The 18674-nt window shown below is 51.5% G+C and overlaps 1 protein-coding gene across 6 annotated transcripts; it reads right to left on the bottom strand.

The window, feature by feature from the left end:
- Window positions 1–45: 45 nt before the first annotated feature.
- On the bottom strand, window positions 46–16011 carry EPHB6 (EPH receptor B6). 6 transcript variants are annotated; one of them, XM_080667124.1, is made up of 18 exons: window positions 15659–16011; window positions 11685–11770; window positions 7716–7914; window positions 7360–7424; window positions 6350–7103; window positions 5493–5648; window positions 4824–5174; window positions 4610–4734; window positions 4233–4395; window positions 3470–3584; window positions 3200–3252; window positions 2893–3012; window positions 2544–2791; window positions 2134–2307; window positions 1493–1642; window positions 737–930; window positions 458–613; window positions 46–352 (listed from the first exon to the last, which is right to left on the bottom strand). In XM_080667124.1, the coding sequence occupies exons 3-18, from the start codon at window positions 7813–7815 to the stop codon at window positions 244–246; spliced, it is 3033 nt and encodes a 1010-aa protein (XP_080523250.1). In that variant the 5' UTR covers window positions 7816–7914; window positions 11685–11770; window positions 15659–16011; the 3' UTR covers window positions 46–243. The 6 variants fall into 6 exon arrangements, with proteins under 6 accessions (XP_080523250.1, XP_080523248.1, XP_080523249.1 ...); XM_080667122.1 differs by lacking the exon at window positions 11685–11770 and adding an exon at window positions 15172–15350 and having other exon boundaries at window positions 15659–15785; XM_080667123.1 differs by lacking the exon at window positions 11685–11770 and adding an exon at window positions 11306–11385 and having other exon boundaries at window positions 15659–15758.
- Window positions 16012–18674: the final 2663 nt, after the last annotated feature.

Here is an 18674-nt window from a genome sequence, read left to right as displayed (position 1 = left end):
GGTTCCTTGCAGACTGAGGCCTCACCACACCTCCAACTTGCAAAATCCCTTCTTTCCCTTTAATGTGGGGAAGGAGTGTGGGAAGGGACAGAGGGCAGGAGAAGGAAGCATCCTGAGGGTTGGGTTGAGTATACTGGGCATGAGAGGCCAAGATGGAGACTGCTCATGTCTCCCACATCCCTCCTTGGGCCTGCGTCCCGGCTGTGTCCTAAGCATCATCAGTCACAGCTTCCTGCCAGGACCTCAGACCTCCACTGAGCCTGGCTGCCTCAGGTGCCGCTGCAGGAGCTGGATGTTGTGTAGCAGTTTCTTCTGGTGGCCAGCTAGGGTGATGCCCAGGGCAGGCAGGTCTCTGGTGGGGAAGGAGTGGGTCAAATATGAGCCAGCATCTCCAAGATCCCAGGCACGACCCTGGCCTAGGACCCAGAGGCTCCCCCACCCACCTCTCCCTGCTTACTCCAGGCTGAGCTGAGCCACATCATTGAAGGTGCAGAGGCCACCCCTGGAGAAGTTGTCCTGGTAACACTCCAGTCCAATGGCAGAAAGCCAGGCTTGAGGTGAATCCAGAGTAGGAAAGTCCAAGGACACAGGGTTCAGGAGGGCCTGGGATGGTCTAAGGGGGGAGGTGTAGGCAGGTCAAAGTCCCTTCTTCATCCTAGCCCCAGCTCCTCAGTTTTCTTTTTGGTTTGCATCGACCCTCCCTGGCTTTCCCAGGCTCCAGTCCCAAGCTCCAGACCTGTCCCCAGAGCTCCCGCCAGCCTGCAGAGTGTCTGGCTTGCGAATCATCTTGTCAAATGCAGCCACTAACTGGTCAAAGTGGGGACGCTGGGTACGGTCTTTCTGCCAAGTGTCCAGCATAAGTAGATGTAGTCCAGGAGGACAGCCAGGAGGTGGGGGCAGCCGGAACTCCTGCTGTATTGCATTTAGCACCTGGGGATTAGAGGAAGAATATGGTGAGGGAAACTTGTAACTGGAAAGAGTATATTGTTAAGTAAGGGGGTGGGCTGAGATCAGGTGGAGCATGAGGGCACACTGGTGAAGGAATTTAAAAATACAGAAAGCAAAAGCCATGAGATCTTAGGGAGGGAATGGATCACAGAATGGAGGTCTTTAAAAAACTTTAAAAATATATATTTTATTGATTTTTTACAGAGAGGAAGGGAGAGGGATGGAGAGTTAGAAACATCAATGAGATAAACATCGATCGATCAGCTGCCTCCTACACACCTCCTACTGAGGATGTGCCTGCAACCAAGGTACATGCCCTTGACCAGAATTGAACCTGAGACCCTTCAGTCTGCAGGCCGATGCTTTATTCACTGAGCCAAACCGGTTAGGCAGTGGTCAGCAAACTGCGGCTCTGTTGACTAATGAGTTTGCCAACCACTGGGTTAGGGCCAGAATGGAGGTCTTAGAATGTGGGAGTCCGTGAGGCTGGTGGGTGGGAAGGATCAGGGGTGGGGAAGTCTCAATATCTAGGTCAAGAGCTCACCTCCTGGTCACTCATGTCCCAGTATGGCCGTTCTCCATAACTCATCACTTCCCACATCACTATCCCAAAGCTCCAGACATCGCTGGATGTCGTATGTTTTCCATGTGCAATGACCTCTGGGGCTGCCCAGCGAAGCATACAACTTGGGCCCTGAGGGGTAGGGTTAAAAGTACCAATAGCAATAATCACAACAGTCACATTTATTGAGCAACTACTCTGTGCTTGGACTGAGTCAAAGGTCTCACATCAAGCATCTCTCTTAATCCTCACAACTACCCTGCAGGGTAGATATAATCTTCATTTTGAAGAGGCTGAGGCATCAAGCGATAAGAACTTGAGCAAAGTCACAGAGCTTAGGGTGGAGTGCTCAGAATTTGCGCCCAGCTGCTCTGACTCGAGAGTACCTGTGCTCATTAGGGGAAAGGCAGGAAGTGGTTCTAGGTTTCTGAGGTCTCCCACCTTCCCCTTCTCAAGTCCTGAAATCCTTCACTGCCCCCTTTGCCCAGGCTTCTATCCTGGATGAAGCACAGGTGAGCTTCATCCCTTCATACACAATGATATGCCACCCAAGGTCCCCACCCCAGGTTCTGGCTCATCCTCCAGCACCTGCTGAAGAATGCAGAGCCCCAGGCTGTTCTCACCTGAGGGCTCTGACCAAGCCTGGCCACTTTGCACACCAGGTGGCTATTCACCAGCACACTGTGGGCAGAGAGCGCTCGGTGGACGAAGGCAAAACTGGACAGGTACTGCATGGCGGCGGCCACTCCCCGCTGCATGGCCACCAGCTGCAGGCTGCTGAACTGGCCCTCCCGCTGCTGAGGGGAGGAAGCAGAGGTCAGCAACTACATGGGAACCTCCACACATGCACAGCAGACATTAGCATGAAAGGGTACAGGATTTGGGAATCATAAAATGGCCTGGGAATGAAGGCTGAAGACCACTGGAGGTGGGTAGGAGGGAGCAAAAGTATAGGGCTCTGCCCCTGGAACAGTCTAGAACTGCACACTTTCCCAGACCCCAGGGCCCTCCACCTTCCCCCAGGCCAACTGACCCTGAGGAAGCTGTCCAGGGGACCCAGCTCCATGAGCTCAGTCAGCACCATGAGGGGCCGGCTTTTGGTGACCACACCCTCTAACCGAAGGATGTTGGGGTGCTGGAACTGGCCTAGCATTGCGGCCTGGCTGAGAAAGGTCATCTGCAGGCTCTCAGCACCTCCAGTCCACAGAGCCTGGATGGCCACAGCCTGCTCCCGCCTGCCCCTGGGCTGCAGCCGACCCCGGCGCACTTCTCCGAAGGAGCCTGGGGGGGACAGGTGTAGGTTGGGCAGTGGTCAAGGAAGGACCGTGGGCTCACGGTTAAAAGGAATCCTGCCAGGCCCACCCTCTCTGCTGTTGAAGTACCTGCCCCAATGACCTCTTCAATCTTGATATAGGTGGGATCCACCTCCCGGGCAAATTCTCGGATGGCCTGGCAGGGGTCCTCGTATGTGGATGGGTCGATGTAATACTTTACCCCAAGCCCTGTAGGTGCGTGGGGTACATTATGAGGGTGTGGTGCAAGGCTAGACCTCTAGTTCACACACTGCAGGCATGCCCTGGTCCCCTCAACCTCAGGGGAGCCCACCTTGGCTGGTGTGCTCCTGGCCTGAGCTCCCAGCTCTTCATCTCTGCACCCCCCACTGGGCCCCATTCCCCCCAAACCTCTCACCTGGGCTGCTATACTGCTGCAGTTGCTCCGTGTAGCCTGTCGCATGCCGCTTCCTGATGGTCAAACCAGAGTCCTGGAATGACACTCCTTCTCTGCCCCCTTTCCCCACACAGGCTGCTGGCTAGCCTGAGACCAGGTCCCTCCTTCCCACCTCTGCATGGGTCCCAAGAAAGAGCTGGGTGTGGGGGTTTCTGCAGTGGGCCTTGGGCTTCCAGGACTGAGGGTGTGAGGCAGAGTGGTGGTGTGGGGACATGGTGAGGGGAGGCTCACCTCTGGAAGACAACAGCCAGCACGGTGATGGCAGCCAGCAGGAGGAAAGCCAAAGCCCCCAGGATGGACCCAATCACCAAGGAGAGTCTTTCCGGAAGCTGGGCGGACAGCTCACCTGAGGAACCAGTGGCCCAAGATCATAGGAGATCAAGGCCTCACATGAATGTACACCCACCCACACTCACCCACACCCACCCACACTCAACCACATCCACCCACACCCACCCACACTCACCCATCCACACCCACCCACACTCACCCACACCCACCCACACTCACCCACCCACACTCAACAACACTCACCCACACCCACCCACACTCACCCATCCACACCCACCCACACTCAACCACATCCATCCACACCCACCCACACTCACCCACCCACACTCACCCACCCACACTCACCCACACCCACCCACACTCACCCATCCACACCCACCCACACTCACCCACCCACACCCATCCACACCCACCCACACTCACCCACACTCACCCACACCCACCCATCCACACCCACCCACACTCACCCATCCACACCTACTCACACTCACCCACCCACACTCACCCACACCCACCCACCCCCACCCACACTCACCCACCCCCACCCACACTCACCCATACCCACACCCACCCACACTCACCTACACACACCCACAGAGCCAAAGATCGGAGTCAGCCAGGAACTCCCCTCACAGCCTTTGGCCTGCAGGGCCCTGGCCTCTCCTCACTACCCCTGGTGCCCTCCATCCAGGCTTCCTCTCACCTTGAGGCAGTGTCTGGAAATAGACCTTGCCTCCAAAGGGGCCATGGCCTGCAGCTGTCCGAGCCCGAACCTGGAAGCCATAGATGTGGCCAGGGCTCAGCTGTGTCACCGTTGCTGTGTTGGTCTCGCTGGTCAGGGTGAAGGAGTGGGATTCATCTTCTGCCTGGGGGGTGAAAGCCACTCACTCCCTGTCTGCCAGTTCCAGCCCTCCAAGGCTTCCGGCCCCTCCCACTTTCCTCAGGGCTCCTGGGCACTTGAAACCCCCACTCCCACCCCACCCTCACCCCTACCCCCGCCTCTCTACCCCAGGGCTAGCCCCAGGGTGGGACACTGCAAGTTCCCTCCAGCCCTACAGGGATGCCCCACCCACGCCCCACCTGGTCGTAGTAACGCAGCTGATAGTCCAGGATGTTCCCGTTGGTCTGGTCTGGCTGTGGCCAGGACACTGTGATGCTGTTGGATGCCCGGCTCACCTGGTGCATCACCGGGACTGCAGAGGGAACTGGGGTGGGGAGTCAATAGGCCGAAAGCGGGAGTGGGGGAGGCGTTCTAAGGAGGCGAGGTAAGGCCTTTGGGGAGGAAAAGGCTCACCTGCGTGGCTGATGCTGACATTAATGGATGCAGCCTGGGGAGGGTCGGGGCTGAGCTCTGAAACTCCGTTAACGGCCTGCACCTCCAAGATGTAGGGTACGTGTGCCCGGAGCCCCCCGACTAACACCCGGCTCTCAGTCAGGCCCCTCTGGCGGGGGTCGAAGTGCACCTCATCCCTACAGCGGTGACAAGCGCCCCCGTGGCCAGGTTCCCTGGTGCTTCCGCACTCCTTGCACACGACGTTGAAGAGCAGGTCCCCGCGCCCCCCGAGCTCCTGGGGCAGGCGCCAGTGCAGCATGAGCGCTGAGCCTTGCACCTCGAACCAAAGCTCCCGGGGAGCCGATGGAGGGCCTGGGTGCCGGAAGGGGCGGGAAGGGCAACAGAAGGGCGTGATTGAGGAAGGGAGGAGGCAGGGGCGGAGACACACATCATAGGGTGGAGCCAAAGAGCAGAGGAGGCAGGTGAGAGGAAAGAAGCAGGAGGTGGACCAGTTGGAATGGGGTCAGGGAGAGAGAGACAGGTAAGGCAGGTAGGGGAGGAAACCAAGGACACAGGAGAAAGAAAAGTCACCGCCAATGCACAACAGCCCCACCTGCCACCCTTGGGATCCTTCTCTTCCCGCCCCACTCCCTGTTCTGTTTCTACCTCTGGGATAGGTGGGGGACTTACCAGTGCAGGGAGCCTGTGGGGGGTCAGAACTGGCCCGAAAGAAACCCTCAAGGCAGGGGCAAATGGGAGCTGCAGGCTCGGAGGCACGGCTGCGGGCGGGGCACAGGGAGCAGGGGTTGTTCCCGGCCAAGGCCTTGTAGGACCCCTCTGGGCAGGCTGAGGAATAGAAAAGAGTGGAGGCTTCAGCTCACTCAGCACCCCCCTCCTGGGCCCCACACCGGGCTGGTTCCTCCTTTCTCCTGAGATGGAACCCCCAGCTCTCTGCTCCCTCTTTCCCTCCCTCAGGCAGAGATTATTTCTGCCACTTAACTGGGCTGGAATTGTATTTCCACTGATGGAAAAAGTGAGGTGGGTGGGGGTTATGGGCAGGCCAAGCACCAGAGATAGGTGTCTATAAGCTGATTGCATAACCTCCCTCTGCAGAGGTCTCCTGCAACCTCCACCTGTGGCAGAATCATTCTCCTTAGTCCTCAGCTGGGATTCACTGCTTTCCACCTACATTCTGGCCACCTGGACCTGAGATGAGCCCACCCCAAATACAGGGCAAATACGGACAAAGGACCCCATCCCAAGATAACCCAGGAGTTCAACTCCTTCTGATCACCATCACTTCTCAGGCCTGCACCTCTAGGAGCCTCCGCAACAGCTGCGGAAGTCTCCAGAAGGTGCTAAAAATTTCAGATGAGTGGATGAGAGTTAGTTTGTGTGCTTTAGGAAATAAAGAGGAGTCCTTCCCTCAAGTAGCTTAATCCTAACCTTTGTGGGACAAAATGAAGTTTGGGGTGTTCAGGAAAGGAGCTGAAAGGTCAGGGCAGGTGGGGAGATCTTGGACAAGCATATGGGGGCTAGGGTCTCACCTTGGCAGGCCTTGTCTCCACGTGCAGGCTGGTACCCAGGTTGGCAGCGGCAGCCTCCGACTGCAACCATCCACTTGCCCTCTCCATTGCAATGCAGCCTGGGGGGGCTGCCCCTCGTCTGGCCGCCACCTCCATCCTCCTCTGGCTCAGCATGAGCCACACAGGTGCCCATGGCTGCCACCAGGGAGGCCCCCCCGGCCCCGCTGGCCTGGGTCTCAGGGAAAGAGGTGAAAGCACGGAGTACGGAGGGGCAGGCATGGTAGAAGAGCTTGATGGCCACGAGGGCCAGGCAGGCCCCGGTGTCCTGGAAGGCCACGTAGAAGCCACGCTGGGTCAGGGGGCCGAAGCTCCGCTCTTTGACGTTCAGTTGCAGCCCAGCCCTCGGCCCCGGCCCATGGGGCTCCACTGCCCAGGCAGAGGGGGCAGGAAAGCTCTCATCCGCTGCAATTGTGTCCACCTTGGTCCAGTGTTTGAGGTGCCAGGCTGGAACACTGTCGGGGCCGTCGGGCTCCTCCGCCTGGCGGTAGTACAGTGTGAAGGTCTCCCGACAGGTACCCCCAGCCACACCCAGGCTGGAGCAAGCCCGCACGGAGAAGTGGAGTCGGATGTGTGCCCTCTGGGCACTGCGTCGCTCTACAAAGTGTGTCTGCAGCCAGTTGTCCTGCCCTGTGCCTGGCGGGGACCCTGCCACGTGACAGGCCTCGAAGGTCCGAGTCAGGCGTCGCTGGTCATCCAGAACGCTCACTTCGTCCCACTGCAGGGAGGGGAGGGCGGGGAGATGGGTGTTAGCAGCTCAGGACTTGGAAGGTGCAGGAAGGGGGCATAGCTCTTCCTCTGAGACTTAAAATTAACGACATGCAAAGCAAGGTAAAGGATACCCCAAAGCCCTGTTCTTCTGGAGGGAAAAATCTTATTCCATTAGTCCTACCCAGGGGTTCCTTCCCCAGTTCCACCCTCCAGGGAGAAGGGTGAGAGCGGGGCCATGGGTTCAGAATGAAAGTGACACTCACCCCACCTGGTGGGTAGGTGAGCCAGCCTATCTCAGATGTCTCTCCGCTGGTGTCCAGCAATACATCTGCCCAGAGATAAGAAGGGACAAGCAGTGGCCAAGGCTCCACCAGCACAGCTAACCTCCCCCCACCCCCTGCTCATTCCCAGGAATAAAAACAGAATCTCCCTCCCTGGTCCCTGTAATTCACCAGCAGGAGCACAGCTGACTGGGGAGCCTTTCTCTGAAACCCTCCCCACTCCTTTCCCCACTTGATGTCCTGGGTCTTTTTCTGCCTTCTCTGAATCTTTCCCATTTCCCACCTGTGCTGGGTCTGTAATAGCAAGTGGGGGTTCTCTGGTACCCCCTCCCTCTTACCTTCCAGAGCCAGAACAGAGGACACCAGGAGCAGGACTCGAAGGCTGCACACCATGCCCGCCACTCCACTCCCTGACTGGGCAGCACCCTCAGCAGCCATGGGGCATCTTGGGGGCTCCCACCATTGCTCTGGCTGCCACCCTGTGCCCAGGCAGGGCTGCTGCTTTGCAAGACTGGGGGCTGCAGCCAAACTTGCTTCCTAGGGAGACAGGACCAGAGAGGCTGGGAGGTAAATGCATTTCTTCATTATGGCCCAGATCCAAAGCCTAACCCTGTGTCTCCTCCTATAGCTCTCAAACTGTCCCAGCATCCATGGCCTTGGGGTGAGAGCAGGACCTGACTCTCTCCTGATCTGACTGGTGCCAGACGCACCGTCTTGGAGGGCCATGTGCCAGGTGGTTCCTGTCCCCCATGACCCTCCTCCCTCTTAGAGCACAGGGTAGTTAGTTCTGGGCCAATCTTAGTCTTTTCTTCTGGAAGGAGCTATTCCAATTCTTTCTCTTCTTTTACTCTCTTCTCTTCCTCCTTCCTCCAGTCTCCTTTTACTGGGAATCGGGAGATTCTTCTCATTAAAATCAAGTGAGTTAAAAGCTACTCCTTCACTGGGGACACACAATCCCCCCTCTCCACACTCCCAACCCCTGTTAGACTTCGATATGCCAGGCATCTCAGAAAGGCAGTGAAGCGAGAGGGACCGCTGAAGGAGAGCTGTGGGGTATGATGGGAGGGTGGGTGCCAGAACAGATGCACAGAGACATAGGAGTGAAGACTGTCTAAGAAATGAGCCAGTATCCAGGAGGGAGAGAGCTCTGGAGGTCTGGCATACTGAGGTCCTCTCTCCACAAGGGGAGAAAATTAATGCATGCCTTAAATATATGCAAAGATGCTTCTAGTTTGCTCACAATGAAAGGAAGGCATGTTGAAATAACAGGGGCATGCCGTTCTGTCCTATGAGATTAATAAAGCAGTGAGTTGGAGAAGGCATGGAAAATGGGCTCTGTGAAAATTCCTGCACATAGGGGTTCAGGAATTTTGGAACCGTCTCTTGGGAGGACAATTGGTGATGTCTGCCTAGCAGCTTCACTTCTATGAATTTGTCCTCCAGGAACCATATACTTGGATCTGTTTGCACAGATGTTCAAACAAGGATATTTATTGCAGAACTGTTTGTAAAGGAAAAGTCTATAAAGTTACTATACATCATTAGAAAGATGGTTTATGGGAATGTAAAGTACAGCATAGGGAATGTAGTCAATAATATTGTAATAACTATGTATGGTGTCAGATGGGTACTAGACCCGTGGTCGGCAAACCGTGGCTCGCGAGCCACATGCGGCTCTTTGGCCCTTGAGTGTGCCTCTTCCACAAAATACCACGGCCTGGGAGAGTCTATTTTGAAGAAGTGGCATTAGAAGAAGTTTAAGTTTAAAAAATTTGGCTCTCAAAAGGAATTTCAATCGTTGTACTGTTGATATTTGGCTCTGTTGACTAATGAGTTTGCCGACCACTGTACTAGACTAATCAAGAGATCACTTCATAAGGTATATAAATGTCTAATTACTATGTTGTACACCTGGAACTAATATGATATTGTATGTCAAATGTAATTGAAAAATTTTTAAAAATTTATGGCACAACCTTCAAAAGGAATAAGAGCTACTGTTTATGTACTGATATGAAAATAATTTCAAAGTGAAAGTCCAGTGAGGAACAGTATAAAGCATGCTCCTGATTGGGAATTTAAGGATGCCCATACCCATGGGTGCTCCTTTATGATGAAGAGACAAAATGTAGGGAGAAAGCTGGAGGGACAGAATGGAAGCTGGTGCGAGGGAGACTCATACCCACTGTATTCCCTTTAATTTTTGTGTTTAAAACATCGTGTATATATGCTATCTTTTCAATAAATCATTTATTAAAAATCAATTTCTTTAGGCTGTTTAGTAAAATGAATCAAAAAAGTGTGCATGCCCTCAAAATGAATGACTATGTAATAAGCGACCCTTTCATATAAAACGCCCTTGAGCCCTCAGAAGCTTGCACTGCAGCCCACAAGCCCAGGACCCGGGGGCATGACTGCTTCTAGGGTCACAGTGACAACAAACAGGCTCAGAATTTCCTGCTTCTTGGTCTAGAGATTAGTGGTGACCTATCTCTGTCCTCATGGCTCAGTCTCAAAAGTCCATGAGTGGCATGGACATGAGCAGCAGTTCCCATTTATTTCTGCTGAGAAGAAAACAGGCATGTTGCTCAAAAGGCACAGGACTGAGAAAGAAAGGAAGAAAGAAAGAAAGAACGAAGAATGAAAGCCAATTGAAAGTTGGAACATGTGACCTCCTGGATACCTGTGGCCCTGGGATCCACAGTGCTGTTGAAAACAACACATTTCACAATGATGCAAAATAAAACTATATTCAACTTTGATAAATATGATTTGATTTCTACAAATCTACTTTTTTTTCTGATAATGCTGGCTATACAGTAAGATGAAATCTTCAGTGTTATCTCCACGTGGTTACCATGAAAAGACACTGTTTTTACATCTGTATGAGCTGATGTGTTGTGGGTACCTGCCAACCAGCATTGACATTTACCTAGAGAGTTCAACATAGTGCATATGGAGGCAATAAAGAAGTATTTTCAAATCATCACATTGCACAGCTTAAACTTACACAATGTTACTGGTATATGTCAACTGTATTTCAGTAAAGTTGGGGGGAAACCAAGGTTCTTTGCCAATACTGTCGTAAATGCTACTAGAATCATGCACAGACTAAATGCATGCTTCCAAGGAAAACAGGGAGGTCATGAAGTGAAAAGCATGGCCCCATCACCACGGGCTGTTTAATAACTATCCTGAACTAATTCACAGGGAAGATGCACCCTTAAACTCTCAATGGCTTAACTTGGAGACATGCCTGACTCATCAAAACCAACCAGAATCTGTCCAGAGTTAGATAGTCTTTAGGAACACTCTTATCCAAAACTGAAAATTCCTGCAGAACATCTTTAAACAATGAAGGCATTATGCCATTTGCCCAGCAGTTATTCTTTAAAATAGCCTCTTTCAGTCAGAGCATGGATGGATTCTGGAATCTGTATAAAGAAGAAACTAGAAGCACTGGGTCTTCCCCAACTGATAAACTAGATAAATAATCATGGAGAAGGGATAAAAAACACTTTAGATACATCGCAATCCTTTTTTTTTTTTTTGGAAGGGCAGAAAAGAAAGAAAAGATGCAATGCAAATAATACCAGGGGTACAATATGGAACATTCTGGAAGATGGGGAATGGCAAAGCATTTGCTGTGATGACACACAATACAAATAACACAGTGGCTGTGGTTGTTGTGGGGCGTGCATGCATCGCTTTAGCAGGCATCGTAATGACAACATGAAGCTGGCCTCTCTCCAGAAATTCCAGAAAAGAGCAAAAGCAATTATGAGACATGCTAAAGCCACTCAGCTTTTGTCCTCAAGAGGAATCAGAAGGGAAAGAATAAAATGGATTGTTACTTCAGTAATTTTTAAAAATTTTACTAAGAACAAAAATATTCATTAAAAATAAATGATTGAAGATAATAAAGTACCCAGAAGTGTAGTTTGGCTATTTGATGAGGACATCTTTTAGATTAGGATCCAGAAAATTGAAGATTATAAACAGGTCTTTCTAGAAAAAAAAAAAAAGTGCATCTGAGATTAGGCTGTTAGGTCAGTTCTTGCTTACCAAAGGAACCAGATAAGTTCAAGTCTTTTTGTTTTTAATAGCCGAAAAGAATTGGAGCACATCTCTATGGCTAAAGTAGATAGAAGAAAGAAGAAACTTTATTAAGATATGAAAGCAATTGCTGTCAGTGAATTCCTACCACTGTAGATTCTTTTGAGACAAGTTCCAAACTCAGAAATTTAAGTGACAAGAACATGGCAGCTCCATGCACATGCCTGGAATACTAAACAAGCAGGACTTACAACTTGGTTTTCAAATGGCTGAGGACTAGGACAGCTTTCTGGTTCTCTTCCTTGTGGCCTGCTGGAGACTCCTCTATCCTCTCCAACTAGTGAAAGGAATTGGCCAGTGTTTAGAAATCCTCTAACCCATGAGAGAGCAAAAAACTTATCCCAATCAGGAAAACTTTCAAATTTCAGATGTGTACATGCTTTTAAAAATATCAAACACTAGAAGCAGCAGAAATGTAGCTGTCAAATGATAGCTCAGAAAAAGAGATGGATTCCAGGGGTGGGCAAACTTTTTGACTCGAGGGCCACAATGGGTTCTTAAACTGGACCGGAGGGCCAGAACAAAAGCATGGATGGAGTGTTTGTGTGAACTAATATAAATTCAAAGTAAAGGAGTGGAGAGGAGAGCAAGAGAACTGGATGGAACAGCCGGATCCGGCCCGCGGGCCGTAGTTTGCCACGGCTGGATTAGACAGTTTCCTGTGACAGAAAGTGCCTTCTGTAACTTCCCATTTATTGTTTTTTCCTCTCAGCTCCTTTAATGGCTATATCACTTCGTGCCTTTTTCATATAGTACAGACTCTACATCCACAAGCCCACTGCATGTCTTTGGTTTACAAAAATATGACAGTTTCTTAGGCATCAGGATTGTATTTTGTTTCAGAAGCTGGCAAAGATTAAAGATGTGTAGAATCTTAGCTTATAAATCAGAGCCTATGATTTCAGTTATCTATAAAACTGCAAGGTTTAAACAGGAGTAAGTCTGTAAGAATTTTAAAAGTATGCTAAATGTGATAATATTATGCACAAACCAAGCTGACTTAATATAGTTTACATAACTCAATCCACAAAGCAGATTTTAAAAAAATTAAATAAGTCAAATAAGCTTGGAAGAAGGTATGGCAGAAGATATATTGGGCCATTAAAATTGGTTACTGTAGGATAGGAATTGAGGGGAAGGCATTAACTTTGTCTTACATATATTTGAATTACTTTTCTTATTATAGTGAGCATATCTTATTTTTATAATTAAAGCAAGAATCTCATAATTAAAATCTAAACAAAAAGGGGAAGTAGTCATAAAACCTAGACTATTGTAGCTTATACTTATACTAGAGGCCTGATGCACGAAGATTCATGCAAGAATGGGCCTTCTTTCCCCGGCTGCTGGCACCACCTTAGCTCAGGCTGGAGCTGCCTTTCTGCCTTCCCACACTGCCCAGAGGCCCGGAGTTGCTGGGGCAGTGGGGAACACCTGCGTCATCGCTACGGTGACGACACAAGCATCCCGCCCCAGCCCCGGCCATTGGCATCTGCATATGCAAATTAACCCACCATTTTTTGTTGGGTTAATTTGCATACTCACTCCTGATTGGCTGGTGGGCGTCACGAAGGTACGGTCAATTTGCGTCTTTCTCTTTTATTAGTGTAGATTTTATCCTCCCTCCTTTTTACCCTCTAGGTTTCAAAATACCTAGAAATTTTCAACTACAAGAAGAAAGCAGAAATAGAGAGGCAGGAGGAGCTGGGAATGAATGAGCAAAGAAATGTCAACAAGAAAAGCAAACTCCCTGGAGTTTCTTTAAGCTTCTCTCCCAATAAGTTCACATTGTTTCACTGATAACATCACACTTCTCTTACAGGATGTCAGAACTGTGACTTCAAAGGGAAAGAAGGAACCAGAGGGGACTGGACACTTGGGACACACTCAGGGGGCATTGCTGTATACTGAGCTCAGACAGAAACATGAAGCAAAACAGGCTGCAGGGGCCTGCGGGGTGAATGGTGATCCCAAGGGCAAAGGGACCAATGGTTTCATGTCTGGTGTGGTTGCAGAGCTGGTCCTCACACCTGTTAGCCACAGGGTCAGCGTGGGAGGGGTCAGCACACAGGCCCTGCCCTCTGTCCTCTTCAGCAGCTGTTTAAATGCCCAGGAAATTCCAGTATAATCCTTGCTCAGCTTAATGCTGCAGCCTCTCCCCTTTAATCTCCACCTTGGACCTGGTCTCAGTCACCCTCTCTTCGAGCTCTGGCCTCCTGCCTTGTAAGAGATCCCATTGGCCTTTAAGGCAGCATCCAGAGCAGACAGTGAGAAGGTGGCTGTCCTCCAGGGCTCCAGCCTCTCTATCCTGGCTGGAGAATCCAATTTGTGGATTACCTAGCAGAGGACAGTCTTATGTCCCTTGAGGCCTCCAGCCCTGAGAATGTCCCCTAGAGCATGAAGATGCAGATGAATGTGCCTCCCACTATGGAGCTGGGGGAGGCTCTTAAGATGCAGGCAGTGTCTGGGTTTAGCCAGATGGCCACTTAGAATGAGCCTCTCTGGCTGTGCACTGACTGGGGACATGCATGACTCTGGAAAAGAGCATAAGGGAGGGTGTTGGGGCAATGGTATGTGTGCACAGGGATGAGTAAGTGGAAATTGTGGCAGAAAGCACATGAGTGCCAGGACCAGTGCCTGTAAGAAGTGTAAGAGTGTAAGGGAGTGTGTATGATGTGAGATGGGTGTGGATGGTAGGTGCTGGGAGGTGTGCGTGAGTTTGTGTGTGTGTACATGCCCATCAGTGCAGATCGGGCCTTCAGATGCCCATGAGCCCTACTCCACCCCTAGTCTGCCTGTGAACTGCGCTCTGCCCCAGGAGTTGCTTCTGTATAAACACCTGGGCCGGGAGAGGGAAGTAAGCAGTGAAATAGAGAAAGGAAAACAGAGGTGGCCAACCCCCTTCCTCCCAACTCTGCTCCTCCTTCCTTCCACCTAGTAAGGAGTGCACTGTGAACACGGGGCCCAGCTCAGGACATGGTGATGAGCTGGGAGAGAGAACAGCTGGCCCAAAGTAGGCATGGTCCTGCCCTTCCCATGCTCAGCCATGGCTGCCTGTTGCTCCCCAGCATCCTAGTGACACAGCTGTCATTGCCAGCCATCTTCTTGCACCCTAAATGAACCAAAAGACCCCAAAGGAGTCCTCCCCGCCTAGGCCACTAGATGGGTACAGAGGAACCCCCACACTAATCTTCTTGTGACAAAAAAGGTCCGTTGCCCTGAAGGAGCCAAGTGGCCCCTCTGAACAGCTCTCAGTATGGCTCAATCCCCCAGTGTCCCATTACTTGGACAGTTTCCCAGCAGTTCCCACAGTCCCACAGCCCCTTTCCCACCGAACCAGCATCTCCCCTTCCAGAGCCTGAGTCAAGTTCCCCTGGCAGTGGAGGGCCTGGCCCAGGTTAACTGATTGGGAACAGGCCCAGCAGCTTTTCTCCACGGGCACTGCCAGGGACATTACAACATCTAGGCTATGCTGGGCCCATGCCAGCTCCCCCAGGGATGGGAGGAGAGAGGGTACCAGACAGCCAAGATTGGTGGGTGGTGGCCAGCCAGGCCAAGCTCCCAGACAGAAAGAGGGGGGGCGGGGCTGGGGCAGCAGGAAACAGTAGACTTTGGTGCAACTTGGGGTCTGGGCTGGGGAGCAGGAACCAAGCCTTTGCCACCACAAGGCTTACTTACCTGTGGTGATGCGGTGGGGAGCTGGAGAGCTGTGGGGAGCTGGAGAGCTGTGGGGAGCTGGGGGCAGGTGTGGGATTAACCTCCTTGCTCCTCCCAGCTCCACTGGGATTGGAGAGATGCCACTGGAGGGGTGGGCAAACGTCTGCAGAAGGCTGGGAGCCCCGGCTCTGCGAGGACCCCTAAAGCAGGACCCCCATGTCAGAGCCGGAGGAGTGTCTGCAAACACAGTGGGGATGGCAGTAGCAACTAGGGTAATGGGGGTGTCAATGAGGCTACTTAAGAGGGCAAGGGAGCCAGGTGGGCTAGTTCCGCACCCCCTCGCGAACTCGGCTCTCGCCTAGGGAGGGGTACTCGGCACCCCCCAGAAGGCCTTCCGAGCATCTGCAGAGGCCCTGGCTGGAGGGACCCTCTATTTTGCAAACCTTAATTCCTCTGTTCCCAGGCACGACTCCCACCCTCCACAACCGCCGACGACCCTGGGGCTTACCTTTCGCAGGCCGCAGGCTCCGCAGGTCTGCGCCCCTCAAGGCCCGGCGTTCGCCCGGCGCCGCCCGCGCCTCCGCTCGGGTGCGGGGACCCCGCTCTCCACTGCCCGGGTGCGCCCTCGCGGCGCGTCTCTGGGGCTCGGGGCAGCCGGGAGGCGGAGGCTGGCGGCGGGGCTGCTGCTCTGAGGATGGGGGCACCGGGGTTCGTGCGGGGGCCCCAGTCGCGCTCACTGTAGCCCAGCTGGGTCGCGGGTCCCGCCGCCCGCAGCTCTGCTCCCAAGAGGCGGCTGGAGCAAGCGCAGCCCAGCCCGCCCCTCTGCGTCTCTCCCAGCCCGGCCCGCCCCTCTCCGGCCCCTGCGGCCGCCCTCGCTCTCCCCTCTTCCAGGGAGCCGAGCCCGCCCTCCCGGCCCAGGCAGCGAGCGCGCGGGGAGCGCGGGGCGGAGGGACGTGGGCTTGGAGGGCGGCACGCGTGAGGGGCCTGGCGGAGGCGGGGATCCGAGCACCTGGAAGATGCGTTAAAACCCCTGGGACCGATGGGGCCCGGGCCCCGAGAGAGAGAGGGGCAGGGGGTCGGGGCGGGCAGGGAGGCAACCTGGCCAGTCCGCCGCGCCCTCTCCCCTTCCCTGCTTCTCTATTTCAACTCTAGGAACTAAACCCACTGTCTTAGTTCCTACTCAGGTTTGAACTCAGGTGGGCGTGAGCTGAGGAAAAAAAAAAAAAGGGAAAAGCCGGGGGTGGAGGGAAAGACAAACAGAAATCTCAAAGGGTACAGGGTTGTGGAGTGCCTAAGCAGCTAGGGAGGGGGCGCGTGGGCATGAATGTGTCTCTGATCCAGCCTTTAAACTCTTCTCCCTGCTTGTGACCCTGGATCTTTGTCATGGTTAGGGCTTCAAACTCTACCCTCCCCAAAGGGCAGGGAAGCCTGGGTCTTACGGGAAGTCCTGATGTCGGTGCCTGGCTTTGCATGGCCGGGCAAGTCGCTGCACCTCTGGGTGCCGCCTCCCTTTCCGCTCCCCAGAGAGAACCTCCCCCACGAGGATGAGAAGCGATGGAAGGGATTCAGCGAGTTCTTGGATGGAAGGGGCGCCGCCAGGAAAGGTGTTTCTGTCCACCCCCTCGCCTCTACTCAAACCCTGGGCAGCAATGGGGGTCTATTGTTTGGGTTCCACAGCGCTAAACTGGGACCTCCAGTGAGGTGTTGCTACCACCTGCTGGTTTCTTCAAGGAACACAGGCACCTGGTGGAATTCGCTCTGGCCTTTTCTTCCCCCTCCCCTTGTCATTCTGTCCCATCATATTCTCCAAAGTCCTTCTTAGTCAAGATACTTTTACGTTTATTAAAGCACTAGTCGCAAATGGGCTGGTCCAAACTGGTACTTAAGGAGCCATCAGAAACCGAGGAAAATTGTGAAAGGGATCTGTGAGCCAACAAGCCCAATAAACAAAACAATGAAACTCATTAGGAGGCACCTGGGAGAAACAAACAGGATTTAATGAATTGACTGAATGAGTGATAGAAGGAAAGATAAAGGCGGCTGAACAAGTCCCCGCTTGGCAAGGCGGTTGTTCACTCCCAATATCTGGAGTTAATTAATAAACCTAACGATGTGGGATGACTCTGCACTTGTCCACTTGCACTGGCGCCTCTTGCACTCCTGCTTCTTCCCTTTGTTCTGAGACTCATTGGTGGAGAATTGACTTCATTTCTGAATGTTATCTCCAAGGCTTTGACAGAATTTTGTGAAATGTGAATTTACATTATATGTGGTATTATACAACTCATGATCCTTGATGTATTAACAATATGACTGATTGCCAGGAAGCTATGGGTATATTGTAAACATTGTTTTAAAGCATGTAATTAAGTTATGTTTAAAAATAAAAGTATTGACCAAACCAAAACATAGACATTACTTTATAAAACCCAGACATTCCAGTAGTAATTTGCAACACATCATGTACTGACATTATAGTAAAAATGCCTGTATTCCTTTATATTGTCTGACATGCCTTATTGTTTATACTGCCCATTAGGTGCCTATAATATGAAATTAAGTTTTTGTTGTCCAAGGCTTATGTAATTAGTTATTTTTCTTTGGTTGATAAAATTTGAGAGGCATTCAGTTTTCAAAGAAAGCTCCATTGTACTCTGGAGGCAAAGAGGTTTACATTTGCAATTATAATTGGCCCTGTATCATAATTTCCTATGTGTTATCAAAGTGGATTTGAAAGGTAGGTGGATAGCACAGAATGCATTACTAAGTTATGCTGCTCTCTGCAGCTATTAAAAAGCCAAGTAATGAATTCCTTGTTCAAGTTGAACATAAATTTTTGCTACAATTTGTTCAGTAACTGGCACCTATTACGTACTTAGAAGTGTTAGAGAATAAGTAAATAAAATATAACAATATTGAAAGGCAGGACAAAGTTTGTGGCTCATAGAATTCATTGTCTTGGGATGCAACCACCTATAATGTAAATTTGGAGCCATAAAGAAGCTCCTGTGCAGAAAAACTCCAGGTGGTTTGGGATGTCTCTGATTGGTTCTGCTTTTTTTTTTTTTTCTGTTTTTTGCCTCCTTGGGCTTTTCTCTCTTCAGCATCTATCCCTCCCCAAGGGTGTGCAATTGCCTTCTTCCTTATTTCCCTTTAGAATGGCTAATGTAAGCTGATGTTATTATAAACATGGAACTTTATAAGTAACTTCAGTGATAAGAATTCTAGTAAAAAGCAATAAAGAAATTTGCTAAGCCCCCAAATATCTCATTCCATAACATTAATTATATCACCAACTGTACAACCTCGCAGGGGTCCAGGCCTTTACCTGAACTGGCTGAAAGTTCTAGGGCTTTTAGGCCAGGCCTGACTTCCCTAAAGCTGGTGTCTGATCTCCAAGCATTTTGTCCAATAAAAGTGTCAGATGCTCATTTATACAACTGAACCTTTTTTTTTTTTCTGTTTTGAAACTTCTAGAGCGTATTCTAGTCTTCTCCTATAGTACTGGTTTGTTTTGAGGACAA

The sequence above is a fragment of the Plecotus auritus genome (genome assembly GCF_963455305.1).
Source record: "Plecotus auritus genome assembly, chromosome: 4".
In the NCBI taxonomy this organism is placed as follows: domain Eukaryota; kingdom Metazoa; phylum Chordata; class Mammalia; order Chiroptera; family Vespertilionidae; genus Plecotus; species Plecotus auritus.
Note: the sequence above shows the minus strand (reverse complement) of the source record. Positions and strands in the feature narration are given on the sequence as shown.

Excerpts from the sequence above, each read along its gene's own strand:
- EPHB6 (XM_080667124.1), bottom strand. The coding sequence starts at position 7,815 with ATGGCTGCTGAGGGTGCTGCCCAGTCAGGGAGTGGAGTGGCGGGCATG. Across the intron at positions 4,396-4,609 it reads AGCTGCGTTACTACGACCAG|GCAGAAGATGAATCCCACTC; the intron begins GTGGGGCGTGGG and ends TTCACCCCCCAG. Across the intron at positions 1,643-2,133 it reads GGCTTGGTCAGAGCCCTCAG|GGCCCAAGTTGTATGCTTCG; the intron begins GTGAGAACAGCC and ends CCTACCCCTCAG.